A 16827-nucleotide genomic window follows, 5' to 3' on the forward strand; every position below is an offset into this window, starting at 1 on the left:
CTTTCTTTCTGAACTAAAGCTTGCAAAATTTGCAATATGAGCAGGCTTATACAATTTTTGAGTAAAAAAATTTAAAGAAATTTTGTGTCAAAGTGCGGTTTTGTTTTTTGGCCGAAACCGCACCGCAATTAAAGTGAACTAAAATTTTGTGGCCAAATATGATTATGGCCGGCCGAAGCTGAAGCCTAAGTTCGATCGTACTCTAATACTAACCCTACCAAAATTTAATTTCTTACTCATCTAATATTTATAGTGTGTGTGTTCTGAATATGAACCATTGTCAGTGTGCGCGACAGTGAATGGCGTGAATACTCAGGCTTTCGACCATAACTTACTCTTACCTACCACAGCCTCGGCTAACCTTTGCTGCCACTCAGTGTAACCGAGGACGATCTCGCAATTGTTCATTCTGCTGTCGGTTCAAGGCCAATGATTCGTGGGCAACTGTTCATCGTGAATTTTGTGATGCCCCAAGTGAAGATTTGATTCGTTCATGGGCGCGTAGATTGCGGTCAACAAGTTTGAAGGCAAACAACCCACGGCTGGGGGCCAGCCAGACATCGAGAACAAATTAAAATATTAAACTCGTCGCTACAAGAATCTGCGTTAGTTCGTTCGCTAGAAAGCGGCTACCTTAAGACTTCCAAAAACTGTTTTGCATGAAATATTGAGGGAGGATCTTAATCTTGATCCCTTCAAAATTCAAATTGTGCAAGCGCTGAAGCCTAACGTTTACAATTTTAGTGAAAATTTCTACGTGGCAATATTGAAGTGATGTCGTACGGTAAGCACTATCTTTTAGCGTGATGGAGCCCATTTTCATATAAATGGAAGTGTAAATAAGTAAAATTGCCGTTATTGGCTTCTTCTACCTCTGCTTTCACCAGCTGGAGCCGCATCAAATACTTTTAGAGCCGGAGCGTTTATCTTTAAGCCGGCGAAGCAGCTGACTATCACTGTGCACTGTCACTGTTATACATTAAGTGGCCGTAAAGCGCATACAGCTCATTGTTCCATCGCCTCCGATAATCGCCATCGCCAACGTGCAAAGGTCCAAAAATCTTACGCAGAACCTTTCTCTCGAACACTCCCAGCGTCGCTACATCGGATGTTGTCATCGTCCACGCTTCTGCGCCATACGGTAGGACGGGCATGATGAGAACCTTGTAGAGTGTTCGTTTTATTCGTCGAGAGGGGACTTTACCACTCAATAGCGCAGTTAGTCCAAATTAACACTTGTTGGCAAGAGAGATTCCCCGTTGGATTTCATGGATGACATTATTATCGGTGTCAATGCTGGGTCCTAGATAAACGAAGTCTCTTGCAACTTCAAAGTCATAACTGTCAACAGTGACGTGGGTGCCGATACGCGAGTTGCCGATTGTTTGTCTGATGACAGGAGATACTTTGTCTTGCCCTCGTTCACCACCAGACTCATTCGCTTTGCTCCTTTATTCAGCTTAGAAAAGGCAGAACTAACAGCGCGGTTGTTAAAGCCGATGATGTCAATATCATCAGAAAATTGGTTTTTTCTAAGACTTGACGTGAATATCTGGTCAATTTTGGATTTTCCAGACTAGAAGACTGATTGCCTGGCAGTTGGCAGAGATCGCAGGATCACCCTTTTTATAAACTAAGCAGATCACACTTAAATTACAATCGACAGGTATAATTTTATTTGACCATATTTTGCATAGGATCTGATGCATGCACCTTTCCAGCTTCTCTGCATAGCTTTATTGTTCTTTAACCCCGTTAAAATTTTTCACACCTCGTCATAGTCTGGGATTTTCACATTCTCCATGATATCCATAGCTGTCGCTATTCCCACTTTTGTATCCGCTGAACTTTCTGGTAGATTTTCAGATTTTTCCTATCGGCCAGCATCTCCAACTTTTCGCACTCACGTATTGCGACCTCCCTTTTTTCTGATAATGCGTTTCTATTTCTTTCCATGGCTCTACATATAGGCAGCGTCCTTTCTTTCCACGGCTCCGTTAAATTTCTTGTTGCTTTTTGCTCGAGTTTTCATGGGGGAAGGATTTTTACGTGGCGGAACCCAGCTACTCAGAGGATATTTGAATGAAGTTCGGAAGTTGTGGACTACTTGAAGCCTATGCAAAGAGATCGTCATGGCCACTCTCAGGTGAATGGCGATCAGAGACTTTCACCACTTGCATGGACTTCTACACACGGAACCATTCCTATCCAAACTTCCTTATATTTGGTAATTTTCCTATTTTTACTTTGCTAATTCAAAAACGGTGGCCGTCGAATGGGTTGGTGCGTGACTAGCATTCAGAATTCAGAGAGAACGTAGGTTTGAATCTCGGTGAAATACCAAAATGAAGAAAAAGTTTTTTCTAATAGCGGTCGCCCCTCGGCAGGCAATGGCAAACCTAAGAGTGTATTTCTGCCGTTCGGAGTCGGCTTGAAACTGTAGGTCCCTTCATTTGTGGAACAACATCAAGACGCAGGCCACAAATAGGGGGAGAAACTCGGCCAAACACCTAAAAATGGTGTACGCGTCAATTATATAGATATGAAACCTCTCAATTTTATTTGCATGCATAGATGTTTTCCTGATTCGATACCAAGGATGAACTACTCAGCTGTAGCAGCATTGAATCGAAATGCTTGTCAGTGGGAAACAAGAACATTTTTACATTTGGCCTGCACAATATCCAGCTATGCAACAACAAAAATAAAAATCACTTGAAAGTAACAAAATTTATTTAACGAATCCAAAGTGAATTCATATTCGTTGTAATTGTCACACGCCCACTACACCCATCGTACATCGTTCAAATCTAATATAATCCAAAAATTATTTTTATACGAGTGGGCGCGCATTTTATTTTGAAAAATATATATAATATATACCATATAAATATAAAGCTCACTTAAGAGTAATGGATGCTATTTACGTGCAAACGTTTGCATGAAAATCAAGCTGTAAATTAAATATTTGATACCAGCAAAGTGTGACTGACAAACGAGCATTCCTAGGTGTGTGCATAAATATTTATAAACATGTATGTATGTATGTCTGAAAGTGTGGTTGAGCGCGTCGCATGCTCACATTGAACTCTGGCAGATTATCAAAAATAAATACAAATTTGAAGAAAAAAACGCTTGAGCCAAAAAAAAAAAACAAAACAACACTAACGCCTTGACGCATAAGTTATACCACTACAAACACATATTCGTATTTCTTTTGTCGGGCGTAAGCGTGAATTTTATTTTAAATCTAATTCTGCACACTTCGCAATCGTCTAAGAAAATGCTGACAAAAAAAACATTTAAAGCAAAAAAAAATTAATATGTAAAAAAAAACAAAAAAAAAAGACAATTGACAAATTTTTACGCTAAAGAAGACAGCTTCTCGATAATTTGTTTCTTCTTTCTTGTGTAAATAAATTGCAAAGAAGTCCTATATAACACACAAAGATTTACATACCTACAGAGGAGAATAAAGCCGGGTGTACGGTGCGAATACGTAATGGAATATTTGACGTATGATTTTGCGCATAAACAGGTGGTTTTTAATATCGGAGAAAAAAATGCTAGTGTTTTGCATCTGAGAGGCTTGCAAAACAGTTTTAACACTAGAAAAATGATATAGGTAATTAATATAGATATTTTTTTGAATAATTAGGCAGCAAGAAGAGCTCAGCACCACGAAGAGCAATACCCTACATAAAATATATCAAACCAGAATGGCTCTACCTGTATAATTGGATGTTTCATGACCACAGTGGCGGTGGTGGCGCTACTTACTCTTAAATAAGTATGTATCTATAAGGGATTTAATTTTCCAACTCCACCAAACTTGGTAAACACGTAGCATTCGAACTCATCAATTATGATTTTGAAAATTTTTGAATTCTTGCAAAAAAAAACGCTCCTCTACACAATTCAAATTATGATTTTCTTATATTCGGCTATCTGTGCAACAAATAACTTAAGTAAATTTTGAGTTATCATAACGAAACTTATTGCACGTGTTACTCATGAAGTATGGTTGAGTAGAGTCGGCCAAAACTCTCACTATACTTCAATATACGAGGTGTGTTCAAAAAGTATCGCAAATTTCGATTTTTTTGTGGCGATATGTTGGTACTCATGACTCTCACTCATGTCGACGAGTTCGGCCATTTTGAATGCTCAGTTAATTGTTACAGCTGCTTTGCTTGCACGCGTTTCGGCTCGTCTTCGATGTTTAACTATTCAAAAAGATGGATCAAAGAACCCGTATAAAATTTTGTGTGAAAAACGAAATTAAGTGCGCGAATGCATCCCGAATATTGACTGTGTCATACGGAGAAGCTACTTTGGACAAAAGCAACGAGAAGGCCGAGAAATTGTGAACGACGAAAAGCGTGAAAAGCGTGCCGGACGCCCGAGCACTTCAACAACAGACGAAAAAATTGATGAAGTGAAGAAAATGATATTGGCCAATCGTCGAATCCCCGTTAGAGACGTTGCTGAGGACCTAGAAATATCGTTGGCTCGTGCCATTCGATTTTGACGTGATAACGTCTTATAATTCGATTTAACAGGCTGCACGCACGAAAAAATGTGTCGTTACCTTGCTCATTACTGTTCATATGTAGTTACCTTGCTCATATTAGTGTTACCTTGCTCATTACTGTTCATATGTAGTTACCTCGCTCATATGTAGTTACCTTGCTCATATGTAGTTACCTTGCTCATATTAGTGTTACCTTGCTCATATGTAGTTACCTTGCTCATATGTAGTTACCTTGCTCATATGTAGTTACCTTGCTCATATGTAGTTACCTTGCTCATATGTAGTTACCTTGCTCATATGTAGTTACCTTGCTCATATTAGTGTTACCTTGCTCATATGTAGTTACCTTGCTCATATGTAGTTACCTTGCTCATATGTAGTTACCTTGCTCATATGTTGTTACCTTGCTCATATGTAGTTACCTTGCTCATATTAGTGTTACCTTGCTCATATGTAGTTACCTTGCTCATTGCATTGAATGAACTGCAAGCGAAAGGGCGGAAGGAACGACAAAGCAAACAAAGCAAACGAACGGCAACGTTCGACATCTTGCTCTCCCCTACTTAAGTGAGCGTATATATGTATGTATGTATATGCGCATATGTACATATATAAATTCTCGTATTTGTATTTGCATATGCCTTCTTATTGATTATTATTATTTTGATTTACTTGAAGAATTTCAAATAAAACCAAGTTTGTTAATAATACCTGTTGTTTTAATGTTATTATTATTATTTTTTTATTATATCTGAAGGAAAAAATGTATGGTAATATTTACCATATCTATACTAATATTATAAAGAGGAAAACTTTGTTTGTTTGGTTGTAATGAATAGGCTCAAAAACTACTGGACCGATTTTAAAAATTCTTTCACCATTCGAAAGCTACATCACGACTAACATGGATTATATTTTATTTTGGAAATAGGGCTCGAGATATAGGTCAAAACGTGGACCCGGGTAACCTTCGGATGTGTATGTACAATATGGGTATCAAATGAAAGCTGTTGATAAGTGCTTTAATACGGGGTAATTTTCATACCTATTGATGACTAGGGTCTGGAAATATATGCCAAAACGTGGACCCGCCGTGTCTTTGCACCGAATTAAACCAAACTTACACACATTGTTAAGGAGGTATTGAAGATGGTTTCCGTATTGTTTGGGTACATATTGGTAGATATGGTCTCGAGATATAGGTCAAAACGTGGACCCGGGTAACCTTCGGATGTGTATGTACAATATGGGTATCAAATGGAAGCTGTTGGTGAAAGCTTTAGTTCAGAGTATTTCCATCCGTTCCGTGACTAGGGTCTCGAGATAGAGACCAAAACGTGGACCCTAGAATGTGTTTGTACAATATGGATATCAAATGAAAGCTGTTGATAAGTGTTTTAATATGGGGTAATTTTCATACCTATTGATGACTAGGGTCTCGAAATATATGCCAAAACGTGGACCCGCCGTGTCTTTGAACCGAATTAAACCAAACTTACACACATTGTTAAGTAGGTATTGAAGATGATTTCCGTATAGTTTGAATACCTATTGGTAGATAGGGTCTCGAGATATAGGTCAAAACGTTGACCCGGGTAACCTTCGGATGTGTATGTACAATATGGGTATCAAATGGAAGCTGTTGGTGAATGCTTTAGTTCAGAGTATTTCCATCTGCTCCGTGACTGGGGTCTCGAGATATAGGTCAAAACGTGGACCCGGGTAACCTTTGGTTGTGTATGTACAATATGGGTATCAAATGAAAGCTGTTGATAAGTGCTTTAATACGGGGTAATTTGTTATGTTATGTTATGTTATGTTATGTTATGTTATGTTATGTTATGTTATGTTATGTTATGTTATGTTATGTTATGTTATGTTATGTTATGTTATGTTATGTTATGTTATATTATGTTATGTTATGTTATGTTATGTTATGTTATGTTATATTATGTTATGTTATGTTATGTTATGTTATGTTATGTTATGTTATGTTATGTTATGTTATGTTATGTTATGTTATGTTATGTTATGTTATGTTATGTTATGTTATGTTATGTTATGTTATGTTATGTTATGTTATGTTATGTTGTGTTGTGTTGTGTTGTGTTGTGTTGTGTTATGTCATGTTATGTTATGTTATGTTATGTTATGTTATGTTATGTTATGTTATGTTAAAGTATATGTTATGTTAATGTTAACTCATTCTCTATATCCATACAAAATATGTATCAAACAAATAAAATTAAAATTTTCTTTTGAAAAATGCAACCATTCAATCAGTATTTTCTTATGACGTTATCACGTTAAACTATCGTCAGTAAACCGACTTTGCAGACAACCTCTTTTTTTTTCAATGATTTGGGCATGGGACGGATCGCCGCAAAATTCGTACCAAAACTGCTCAATTTCGACCAAAAGCAGCATCGCATGAACATTGCTTGACTCCTCCTTCGATGCCGTCGTTATCTCGCCAATCATAGGGTAGCGTCGTCCTTTCATGAGCCGTCCTTCAGTTTCGGGAACAAGAAAAAGTCACAGGGGCCCAGATCTGGGGAATACGGAGACTGTGGCATCATTAGTGAGTTGTTTTTGGCCAAAAAATAGCCGCGACCCGTCCCATGCCCAAATCATTGAAAAAATCGAATGGCATGAGCCAATTCTAATGAGATGTTGGACTCTGTCCGTGACGACCCAAATTTGCTCCAGAGGGTCATAACTGGTGACGAATCGTGGGTTAATGGTTATGACGTGGAAACCAAAGCTCAATCATCTCAATGGAAGCTGCCCCACGAACGAAGACGGGGGCATTGTGCATCGAAGGAGGAGCCGAACAAGATAAAAAAAAAATGATTTTTTGAAGTGCTTCGAAGAGTGGAAAAACGCTGGCGCAAGTACATAATATCTCATGGGGATTACTTTGAAGGGGGCAAAATAGATATTAATGAATAAACAAATAATTTTTGAAAAAACACAATTTCACGATACTTTTTGAACACACCTCGTACACCTACTTTCATATTAATAGTAGTAGATTAACCATCAGGCACCGCTCTGCTAAACTAACAAAGAAATATTTGTAACACAGATTGTGCCACAATGTCGCATGACTTAAAATGTTTGCTGTTGTTGGCTAGCAACAAAGATTGCATGACATGGGTTGTCACTGTAGAAGCACTGAACTTGGACATTACTGATTTGTAGAGGAGAAAATGTTTTTTAATTACTGTTGGCGTTATTTGGGTGCCTGCTGTGGCTTAACTACTTAACTGCTGTGCTTTGATGCTTAAGGAAAGACATTTTTATATCCACTACTGGCAAAAAACGTTAAAGGTCTTTATTTATTGTGTATGCTTTTCTTTTTTTTTTTACTTTTAATTGCAAATAAAATCCTTTCATAGTTTTTGTTATACCTGTCTGTCGTGTTGCGCTCGATTTAATATACAAAAGAGAATTGATAAAGGACAACCGGAAAAGAAAGAAAGAAAAGTGTGGTTGCAAAACTTAAAAGTGGCAGCTGCAAGTAGGAACAAAAAGAAAAACAAAAAACGAAGAAAAAATTGGCACTAGCAACTCAAGCAACTGCAACACGGAAGCTGTGCGACTAACACTTGACTAGTTTGTGTACATGCACACATGTACATAAGTATGCTTATGTGAGTAGTTTTGTTTTTTGCCAATGCTAGTACTCGTACTACTTTGCTTACATATTAATATGAATTTTTATATAATGCGAGCGAGTTATTGATTGCCACAGTTACAAAAAGAAGCAAGAAAAAACCTTACAAAATTTTCGTTGGTTTTTCGGTTACTCCTGTTTGTTCTGGCTGCTTTAACATTTTTGGCCTAACACACAGAAATTTTGCCAAGCATGGCACTGTTTCATGATTAATCGATAATGCAGAAGAAAAAGAAAAACAAATGTAAATACAAAAACAACATATACATATGTATGTACATATTCACATATACATGTTTAAGTACATATACGTGTATATATGTAAGCACATCCATACATAAATACGTTTACATATGTACGTCCATGCGTATTTGTATTTACAAGGCTCAACTTTGAAAACCGTGTCAACAGCAAACAATATCAACAACAAAAACAATCGAGTCTACCAACACTTGCAACAACACGCCTGTAAGTAGGCTATAAGCATGTCAAAATTGTCAAATATCTATGCCAACGCTGGCGCTGATGCGTAAGTCGTCCTTACAACCGAAAATTCGCAACTTAAATTTTCACCTTCCTTGCAACAACTTTGTCGTTTTACTTTATACAAAAATCACTTCATTGGCATTTTTATGTTTCTTTGCGCACCTCTACATATTTTTCGTTATGTACAATTTTCACTTTTCATATTCGTTGGTTATTCAGCGCTGCCTCTCCCTTTTCCCTTGCTACTTCAGCGGCATGCAATCAATTCATCGATTATTTGCCACTTTGCACGCACTTCTTTATTACTTATTCTAAATTTATTTCACATGGCAACACACGCACATGCACATCAATACACTGCATTTGCAAGTAAATTATTTATTTCATTTTTTTTCTTTGCACGCATATCTTATTTTCTTCGTTGGATGCAACTTTTTCGTGTTGAAAATTTTTCACTAACAATTTTTCTAATTAAAATTGGCTTTGCTTTTGCAAATCTTCATGTGTGTGCGCGTGTATGTGGGTTGCAAGCAACGTAGACGTTCGCCCACTTGCGCGGTGTCTATTTGTCTCTTGCGCGTTGTCCGCCGTTATGAGAGCAACTGACATGGTCGAAAATGTTTGACTGGCTGTTTAGCCATTACGTCGCAATATTAGCCGAATTCGTTGGCCATACATATAGTACATATCTACATCGTGGTATTTCCCACTCGGAATTCGAACATGCACACCTGCGTTCCACTGTCCCAACGGATATAAACAAAAACAGCGGCACTTCGTGCGCTTGTAGTGTGAAGCCGAGAGTTCAACTCCTCCCCACAGCCTCTGCTGCTCCCGATACGTACTCGTTCATGTTCACATTAGTAGCACACTTGTGATGCCATTCTGCTGCTGATACCGGTGGCAAGTGGTGCTGCTCGAGTGGCGTAGTTGTGCCACCAGAGCGCAGGAAGAAGAGAGCCCCATATTCGAAGTACACATTTTCGAAGTGACTCTTGCTAGCTTTGTTGTTTGTTTGCTAGTTTTTTGAAACAGAAATGAGACACTGTGTCGCCACACACAAAACTATTTACGCGTATGTGCTTGAAAGCTAGGAGAGCATGAGAACAAAATTTAAGAGCGATCAAATAGGTTCAAATTTTACAACAGCACTTATTAAGGTTGATTTCAAAAAAATTTCACATCCACCCACAATTTATTCGAAATTTTAAAAAATAAATAATCTGTAATTCAACACTCAACTCATATGGACCGGAACTGGCCCTTAATAGATAGTGGTGCATGGATGATACACCCTACACTGGCGGGGCTCCTATTACTGTTAAAACAACAAGATGGTACTGCTGGCTCTCGATCTTACTCGTGGCTCATTGCTTAGCAAGTTGTAGTAAATTGCTGATCCTCTGCGTCACAATATCCCTCAAGATATGAAAGAACGCAAAATCCAGACAGCTAACACGCGAACTACGAGGGAGGTTCAATAAATACCCGTGCTATAAATGAAGACAATAATTTTTCTAATTTTTTTATTTTTTTTTCGACGCTCCGTCCATTTTTTTAACCTCTCCGAAAAATAGGATTTGTCAAACTTTCCAAAATACGCCTCTGTCTCGGCGATGACTTTCTCGTTTGAACTAAATTTTTTTTTCCTCCGAGCCATTTCTTCAGGGTGGTGAACAAGAAAAAGTCGTAGGGTGATGGTAAATCGGGTGAATACGGTGCGGCAGCAATTCATAACGCAATTCATGCAGTTTGGGACGACAACTCCGAATGAATGGTGCTGGTGCGTTAACGTGGTGGAATAAATGGCTTTTCTCGCCAAATGCGGAGGTGTCTCCTTCAATTTTTGTGAAAGCGGCCCAAGAACTCCCTGTAGTATTCTCCAGTGATCGTTCTTCTTTTTTATAATAAATCCATAAGGATGACGTCGTTCATCTCCCAAAAAATTGTCGCCTTGACCTTTCCGGCCGATGGGACTGTTTTCGCCTTCTTTGGAGCAGATTCACGGGGATAAATCCATTGTTTTGATTGTTGCTTAGTTTTTGGTGTGAATAATGAACCCAGGTTTCATCGACGGTAATAACTCGTCGTTTGATAGATGACAGCACACAATGCTAACACTAATTTCCCTCAGGAGTGCCCTCTGTCATCAAACACGGGTACTTATTGAACCGGCCTCGTACATACAAAAGGCTAGGCAGTGGCCCAGAAAGTATTCAAGGTTGCCGTTTGTATAATCTTCGTAACTTAATTAGAGTATTCAAGTGCCGTATTGTAAAATGTCATAAACTTGAAACGGCTAAAAATATATTTAGGGTCTTCGCAAAGTTCAGAAGAACAATTATTATGAATTCTCACACAGTACCAAATAATTGGTAGTGGTTTCGACTTCTCAAAATATTTATTTAACCGTTAAATAATTGCGGTTACGAGACAATACGACGCTTATGACAATAACTGTGCATCTTCGACTTTGCAGTAGACGTAGTTTTCCGGCGCAACGAAAATGTGTAACCCTAGCGTACAATGCGTAGTGCGTGACACTTGTGCACCTGCAGCACATTCCCTTCGTTGATTTAGTGGATCTGTATTGCAAATTGTATTGTTCTCAAAGTGAGCTGGTCATTGCAGCTGTTACTCTCGTAGTAGGGAAATGCTTCAAAATGACCAAAAATTGTGAAATGTTGGAAGAGAATAATAATTTTATTTTGTTTTAATGTTTTTAAGCGAATCTCTTTCTACGGCTGACGTGAAGGTTCTCATCAGAGCTAGACTCTATATGGAGGAATATGTAAGTGAAGATATCAAAATTGATTCAAATTTGGCACAAAGAGAGAAAGTTTTTAAACGAAAATATCCGTAGCATCCGCCGCATACTGAAAAATGATCTCAAAGTCAAGCCTTATAAGTTTCAAAAGGCGCATGATCTCACACCAAAGCAGCAACGAATTAGATTTGAGAGAGCGAAAGAGTTGCTTCCCTTGGCCGAAAGCAATCAATTTCGGAGCATTGTGTTCTGGAGGTTGCTTTGAAGCCGTGGGCAGACAAAAATTTTAATGGTAGACCATGGACGTTTCAACAGGACTCGACACCGTCTCACAAAGCTCGAGTGAACGAAAAATGGCTAAAAAACAACGTTCCGAACCTCTCAACGTCCACACAATCGCTTTCAAATTCACCAGACGCGAATCCGATGGATTATATTCTTTGGACCATTTTGGACCAGTCTCGATGCGCTGAAAAAAGTGATTTTCCGCGAGTGAGCCAAAATACCTGTAAGTATTACTGCTACAACTATAATAACAACAACCTGCAAGTCAGATTCGGGGAGTTTTCGATTCGTTTCTGGACCGTTTTAAGGCCATAGTCAAGGCAAAAGGTGGTCATATGAGGTGGTCATTTTATGAGACACACAGTTTTTACTTTGAATTGAATAAAATTAATTTTCCAAACCAAACTGATGGCCTTTTTAATTGGTTACACTTCGATTGCCGGACCCTGCAATGGTTAATAAAGCCTAGAATTGAAACACATTTCGTTATAAACTGCGTATAGATCGGTTACGGTGTAGAGGGGACTACTTGATCTTTGAGGGCTACTGGGATATCATTCAACTAATGCCCAGCGAACTTTAAAAGTGGTCAAAATACGAAATCGTATGGAGAGGTTTAATACTTGGTACGTGGGGGTTTGCGGGATCGCTAATTACGAATCTGAGGGCACATTTTAAAAGTTCAAAATGGAGGACCCAATATGGTGGAAAATACTTTAAAAACCTTTCAAATTGGCGTAACAGTTGATGTTGAAGGTTTGTTTCTTAATTCGTGCTCGCAATTTTAAATATTTAAGGCTTACACTTAGGATTTCCAACATTTATTTAAGCACTCAGGGTGTACGGGAGAAGGCTTCTAATCCGACTTAGTATCTCTTTTTTGCTGTTTTGTATTTTTTTTTTGTGTCTTGGTTTTGTTTCTTTATTCATCATTACAGTTTTCTTCGTCAGATAATTCTGTATTATCTAGCATCTGCTCATATTCAGTTAATAAATCATAATTCTTATTATCGTCGTCTTCATCATCGTGATCAACGGTATCGCATTCTGGTTCTGGGGTTAAAAAGAACTGTTTCACTCCATTTGGCAGCACTCACCTTTTTTTTTGCGCTCTCGACGATTATTGTCATACTGGAAACAATTGGATCGGGGGAATCCATTGCTCGTAAAAAAAGTCTTCTAAATATGCAATTCTCTACAATGTCTTACAAAGGATCAGCCACACATTTTTGGTTTTTTTTCCTTGTTCACTCCACTCGGGTGCATAGGGCCTCGACCAGACTCAGCCTTGCGTTGGTTTCGTTAATCTATTTTGCTTTCTGGCAGGGTAGGTGATTAGCCTGCCGCTACCAGTCCTAAAGAGTGGAAATGCCCACCAGTCGTTGCTTAACGTCTTCCAACTGTTTAGAGCGCCATCTGTGTTTCACATTTTTCTGTCAAAAGGATCACACAACAGATGGTGTGTCTGCGCTACTTCCGCGATTGGCCGCTTCCTCCTGCTGGCGCCACTGATGTAAAGCAGCCACAATGCAAGTAATGCGCTGACTTTTGTGCGGGAGTAAGAATTGGAAGGATAAGGTTTTTGGGGTTGAGGAATGCATTTTTTTTTTAAATATTAGGAAAGTAGGTAAGTTTGGAAAAGTGCGAGGATCGTGCTTTACGTGGGATTCCAACCCACAACCTCTGGGATGGCAGGCTAGTGCACTTACGCTAGACTAACGAGGCCGCCATAGCAACAGGAAAAACTGTATTTCGCAAAAAAACTATTGATCTTGTATTGGGGAGCGCAGCTAGTTCTTCGCGTTCGACGTCTGAAACAGTTAAAATAACAAGAAATAAGCAAGATGTTTGCAAAAAAATTGTTTTCATGACCTTTGACTTTTAAAATTTTATAACGCGGACTTGAGATTTTATGAGAGTTTTGAGACAACTTTAAGACCGTCAAAATAAAGGTTTATGGGAAATTTTAGCTTTTTCTCTCTCATTCCAAGGTGATGCCCTTTATGTGAGTGGACTGGTACTCATGAGTTGACGGTACAATAGTAGTTGTTTTCGAATACAACCCAATTTTTTTTGGGTTAAAATAAAAATACGCAAAAAATTAGCATTTCATAATTAAAGTACACACTTTGAGAAGTAATTTGAGCTCATTAACATTTTTTTAATGTTTGTTTTGGCCAAAACATCTGCTACTGGCCCATTGCGCATTGGTTTGGTTTCAGGTTTCCCTTTAATTCGTAATGTGGTGAAAACAATTTGTCTATCTAATAAACGATGAAATCTTATGGATGGCTGCCAATTTTAAATCTGCCAGACCTTCAAAGAAGTAGAAGTTTATAGAGCGATGTCGCGTTCTCCCAAGAGCCGGATAATTACAGAGGAAGTGTTCAACACTCTCCACGTCCACTTCGTTCCTGCTGCTGCGACAGAAGTCATTAGCGAGAAACCCCCCATGATTCCCAAGTGTTCCCATCATACGCAAATCCTGATGCATTTCAAAAGAAATCCAAATTCACATGAGAGTTAAAAGCGGTTAGTTCGGCTGTGAACCGAACTAGACTTGGAAAATACTCTAATAATCCAATAGGCCGTTGAATATAAAGTTCCGAACAGAATACAGAGGGTTTCACTCCTTATGTCATTTTAGACACGTTTGTGGAGAAGTTTTCAGGAAGGCTATTGAACCGAATTATTTTCCGATATCATCTTTTTTTATAACGCAGAGCCCTTTTCGAAGTTTGTGAAACTCATCAGTAAATTCGAATGTTGAATATGCCTTCTAATGGGTACCTATGTATATGAGGCGGCTTAACTTCTAACAAGCTTTTATTTCGATTGGTAACATTCAAGCAACAACATCCGATGAAGCGACGCTTGGAGTGTTTGAGAGAAAGATTATGCGCAAGATTTTTGGATTTTTGCACGTTGGCAGCGGCGAATATCGCAGGCGATGGAACGATGAGCTGTATGAGCCTTACGACGACATAGACGTAGCGCAGCGAATAAAGATCCAGCGGCTACGCTGGCTAGGTCATGTTGTCCGAATGGATACAAACGCTCCGGCTCTGAAAATATTCGAAAAAGAAACGACTGGCGCGCTATTTTAAACTCGGCCAAAATCGCGTAAGCGGTTATAGCGCCAATTAAGAAGAAGAAGAACATTCAATCAAACTATTTGCAAATAATTATATTGCGATCTTCAATTTGAAAGATTGAAGTAAAGCTCTCATTACCAGTTTGTTCACATAGGCATCAAAGCGAAATTAATTTTTTGCCTGATGAAATAACCTAGGTGGGTTATTAAGGGCAACGAGCGGGACCATCATATTCTTTAACCATAGCTGCTTTACTCTATAGGTATTATTCATGGGTTGTTGTTGTAGCAGCATAAACATTCCCCATATATGTACGAGAAATGGTGCTGGAGTGACCAGTCCCTGGCCGGATAGAGATCCGGGTCATAACATAGAACCGACAGTCGTGGGAATGAGGAAGGCATTGGTAGAGTGCAGTCGCATGTCTGTAACAGAATGAACCTTTGTGTACCTTATTGGCTAAAATATAATATTTCTGTTCTATTACGACTTCTCGGAGTAAAAAAAAAACTATATACTTCACCTAGCTTAACAATGATAGTGATCAAACTAGTCTACAGTTAGGAAAAGATGTAGATGAATTATATCTATTAAATATACTTTTTTCCTATACGTTTTTTCTTTAGGTAATCCCGCATGAATTTACTATTTTAGTCGCCAACTTTTATTTGTGAAATGTTATACTATTTAATGAGTAAAATTAAAATATCTCAATACATATCTGTGGTGTATATTAGTGAATAGTGCACAATGTTACACAAACGAGATTCTTAATATTTCGGTTGAAGTTTGTATAACATAAATTTATTTTTTTTTTCTTTATTTTATGTATGTCTGCCTTATTGAAGGAATCGCTTCATTTTACATATTCCATCTTACTTTTTATGACTTGTATTTCGCAAAACGGTGAACATGCCAAATTATCAGACTTTTCTCGTTTTGCATATGTAGATTGCAAATACAAAAAAGCTTTTTTATCTTAAAACTAAACATGATTATTGGTTGTTTTGTGTATAGATTTATGTAACTATACCGTTGCTTTCAAGTATGTCATTCGCTAATATAGTTAAACTTATTGGACTGTTGCATCCCCAAAGCAGTTTAATTTTACTTAGTTTTTCTTTTCGATGAATTTCCGCAGGTTTGCAAGGTGTTTGATATTAATGTGGTTGTTGTTCGTTTTATTAGTTTGTAATATATGTAGACCCGACTATTAGAAGTCGTTGTAGTAATTTTGCTAAAAGGATCTACTTGCTCAGATTTCATCGCATAAGAACACATAAAATAACAACTTAGAACATTCCACCGTACGGAGCATCGAATTCGCTGTCTCTCATTGAATAGCCGAATATGGTTAAGTAATTAATAACATTACTTATTAAAGTAAGTGTGGCTGCCGTCCAAGTGATCTAAAAATACGATTAATAAATAACAACGCATATGAGTATGAAATGAGAAAGTAGATCATTTGTCTTACCACTTGACTATGCGCCAAAACGATGGGAAAAGCGAAGGCACTAAGCACCATGCCAGCGCAAAGGAATAGGGCAAACTCTGTCTTTGGATTAGTATCATTGCTTTGATTAAAGCGTTTCGCCACGAATACTGGCAAAACGGACAGAACGTAGAATAATAAGACGAAGAACGGATAGAAAATCTTGGGTTGCGGCACAGCACACGCCAATATGAGGAAAGTCATACCCAGACATGTTAAAAATGCGCAAATCAATAAACTGCGAAAATAAAGTTAATCAAAAAACAAATATAGGTTTATTACAACGCAATTAAGTGCATTTGGCCAGAGTTTTTAGTTCTTTTGTTCACTTACGCTGTTTTGATAATACAAAGTTATTCCGTCATCGCGATAAAGGCCAATGAAGTAAGAGCAAAAATCGTATGCAAATGGAAAATGTAGTATTAGTTAAGCACAATGAAAATTACAATTTATGATTACCTTTCAAAGCAGCCATTTTATTAAATT

General features: G+C 38.1%; 2 protein-coding genes across 4 annotated transcripts in view; both read right to left on the reverse strand.

The window, feature by feature from the left end:
- LOC129246066 (protein quiver) overlaps window positions 1–9280 on the reverse strand; it is a 47433-nt gene extending 38153 nt beyond the window's left edge. For all 3 annotated transcript variants that reach the window (XM_054884592.1, XM_054884593.1, XM_054884591.1), the window contains exon 1: window positions 8862–9280. The gene's annotated coding sequence lies outside the window, so the exon portion shown is untranslated. The remainder of the gene's footprint in view (window positions 1–8861) is intronic.
- Window positions 9281–15487: 6207 nt separating this feature from the next.
- Window positions 15488–16612, reverse strand: LOC129244469 (leptin receptor gene-related protein). Its single transcript, XM_054882110.1, has 2 exons — window positions 16324–16612; window positions 15488–16255 (listed from the first exon to the last, which is right to left on the reverse strand). Exons 1-2 carry the CDS (start codon window positions 16543–16545, stop codon window positions 16139–16141), a joined length of 339 nt encoding a protein of 112 aa, XP_054738085.1. The 5' UTR covers window positions 16546–16612; the 3' UTR covers window positions 15488–16138.
- Window positions 16613–16827: the final 215 nt, after the last annotated feature.

The sequence above is a fragment of the Anastrepha obliqua genome, chromosome 4, assembly GCF_027943255.1.
Source record: "Anastrepha obliqua isolate idAnaObli1 chromosome 4, idAnaObli1_1.0, whole genome shotgun sequence".
Lineage (NCBI taxonomy): Eukaryota > Metazoa > Arthropoda > Insecta > Diptera > Tephritidae > Anastrepha > Anastrepha obliqua.

Coding starts and splice junctions, on each gene's coding strand:
- LOC129244469 (XM_054882110.1), bottom strand. CDS start 16,545: ATGACTTTCCTCATATTGGCGTGTGCTGTGCCGCAACCCAAGATTTTC. Junction 16,256..16,323: donor TTTTGGCGCATAGTCAAGTG/GTAAGACAAATG, acceptor TCGTATTTTTAG/ATCACTTGGACGGCAGCCAC.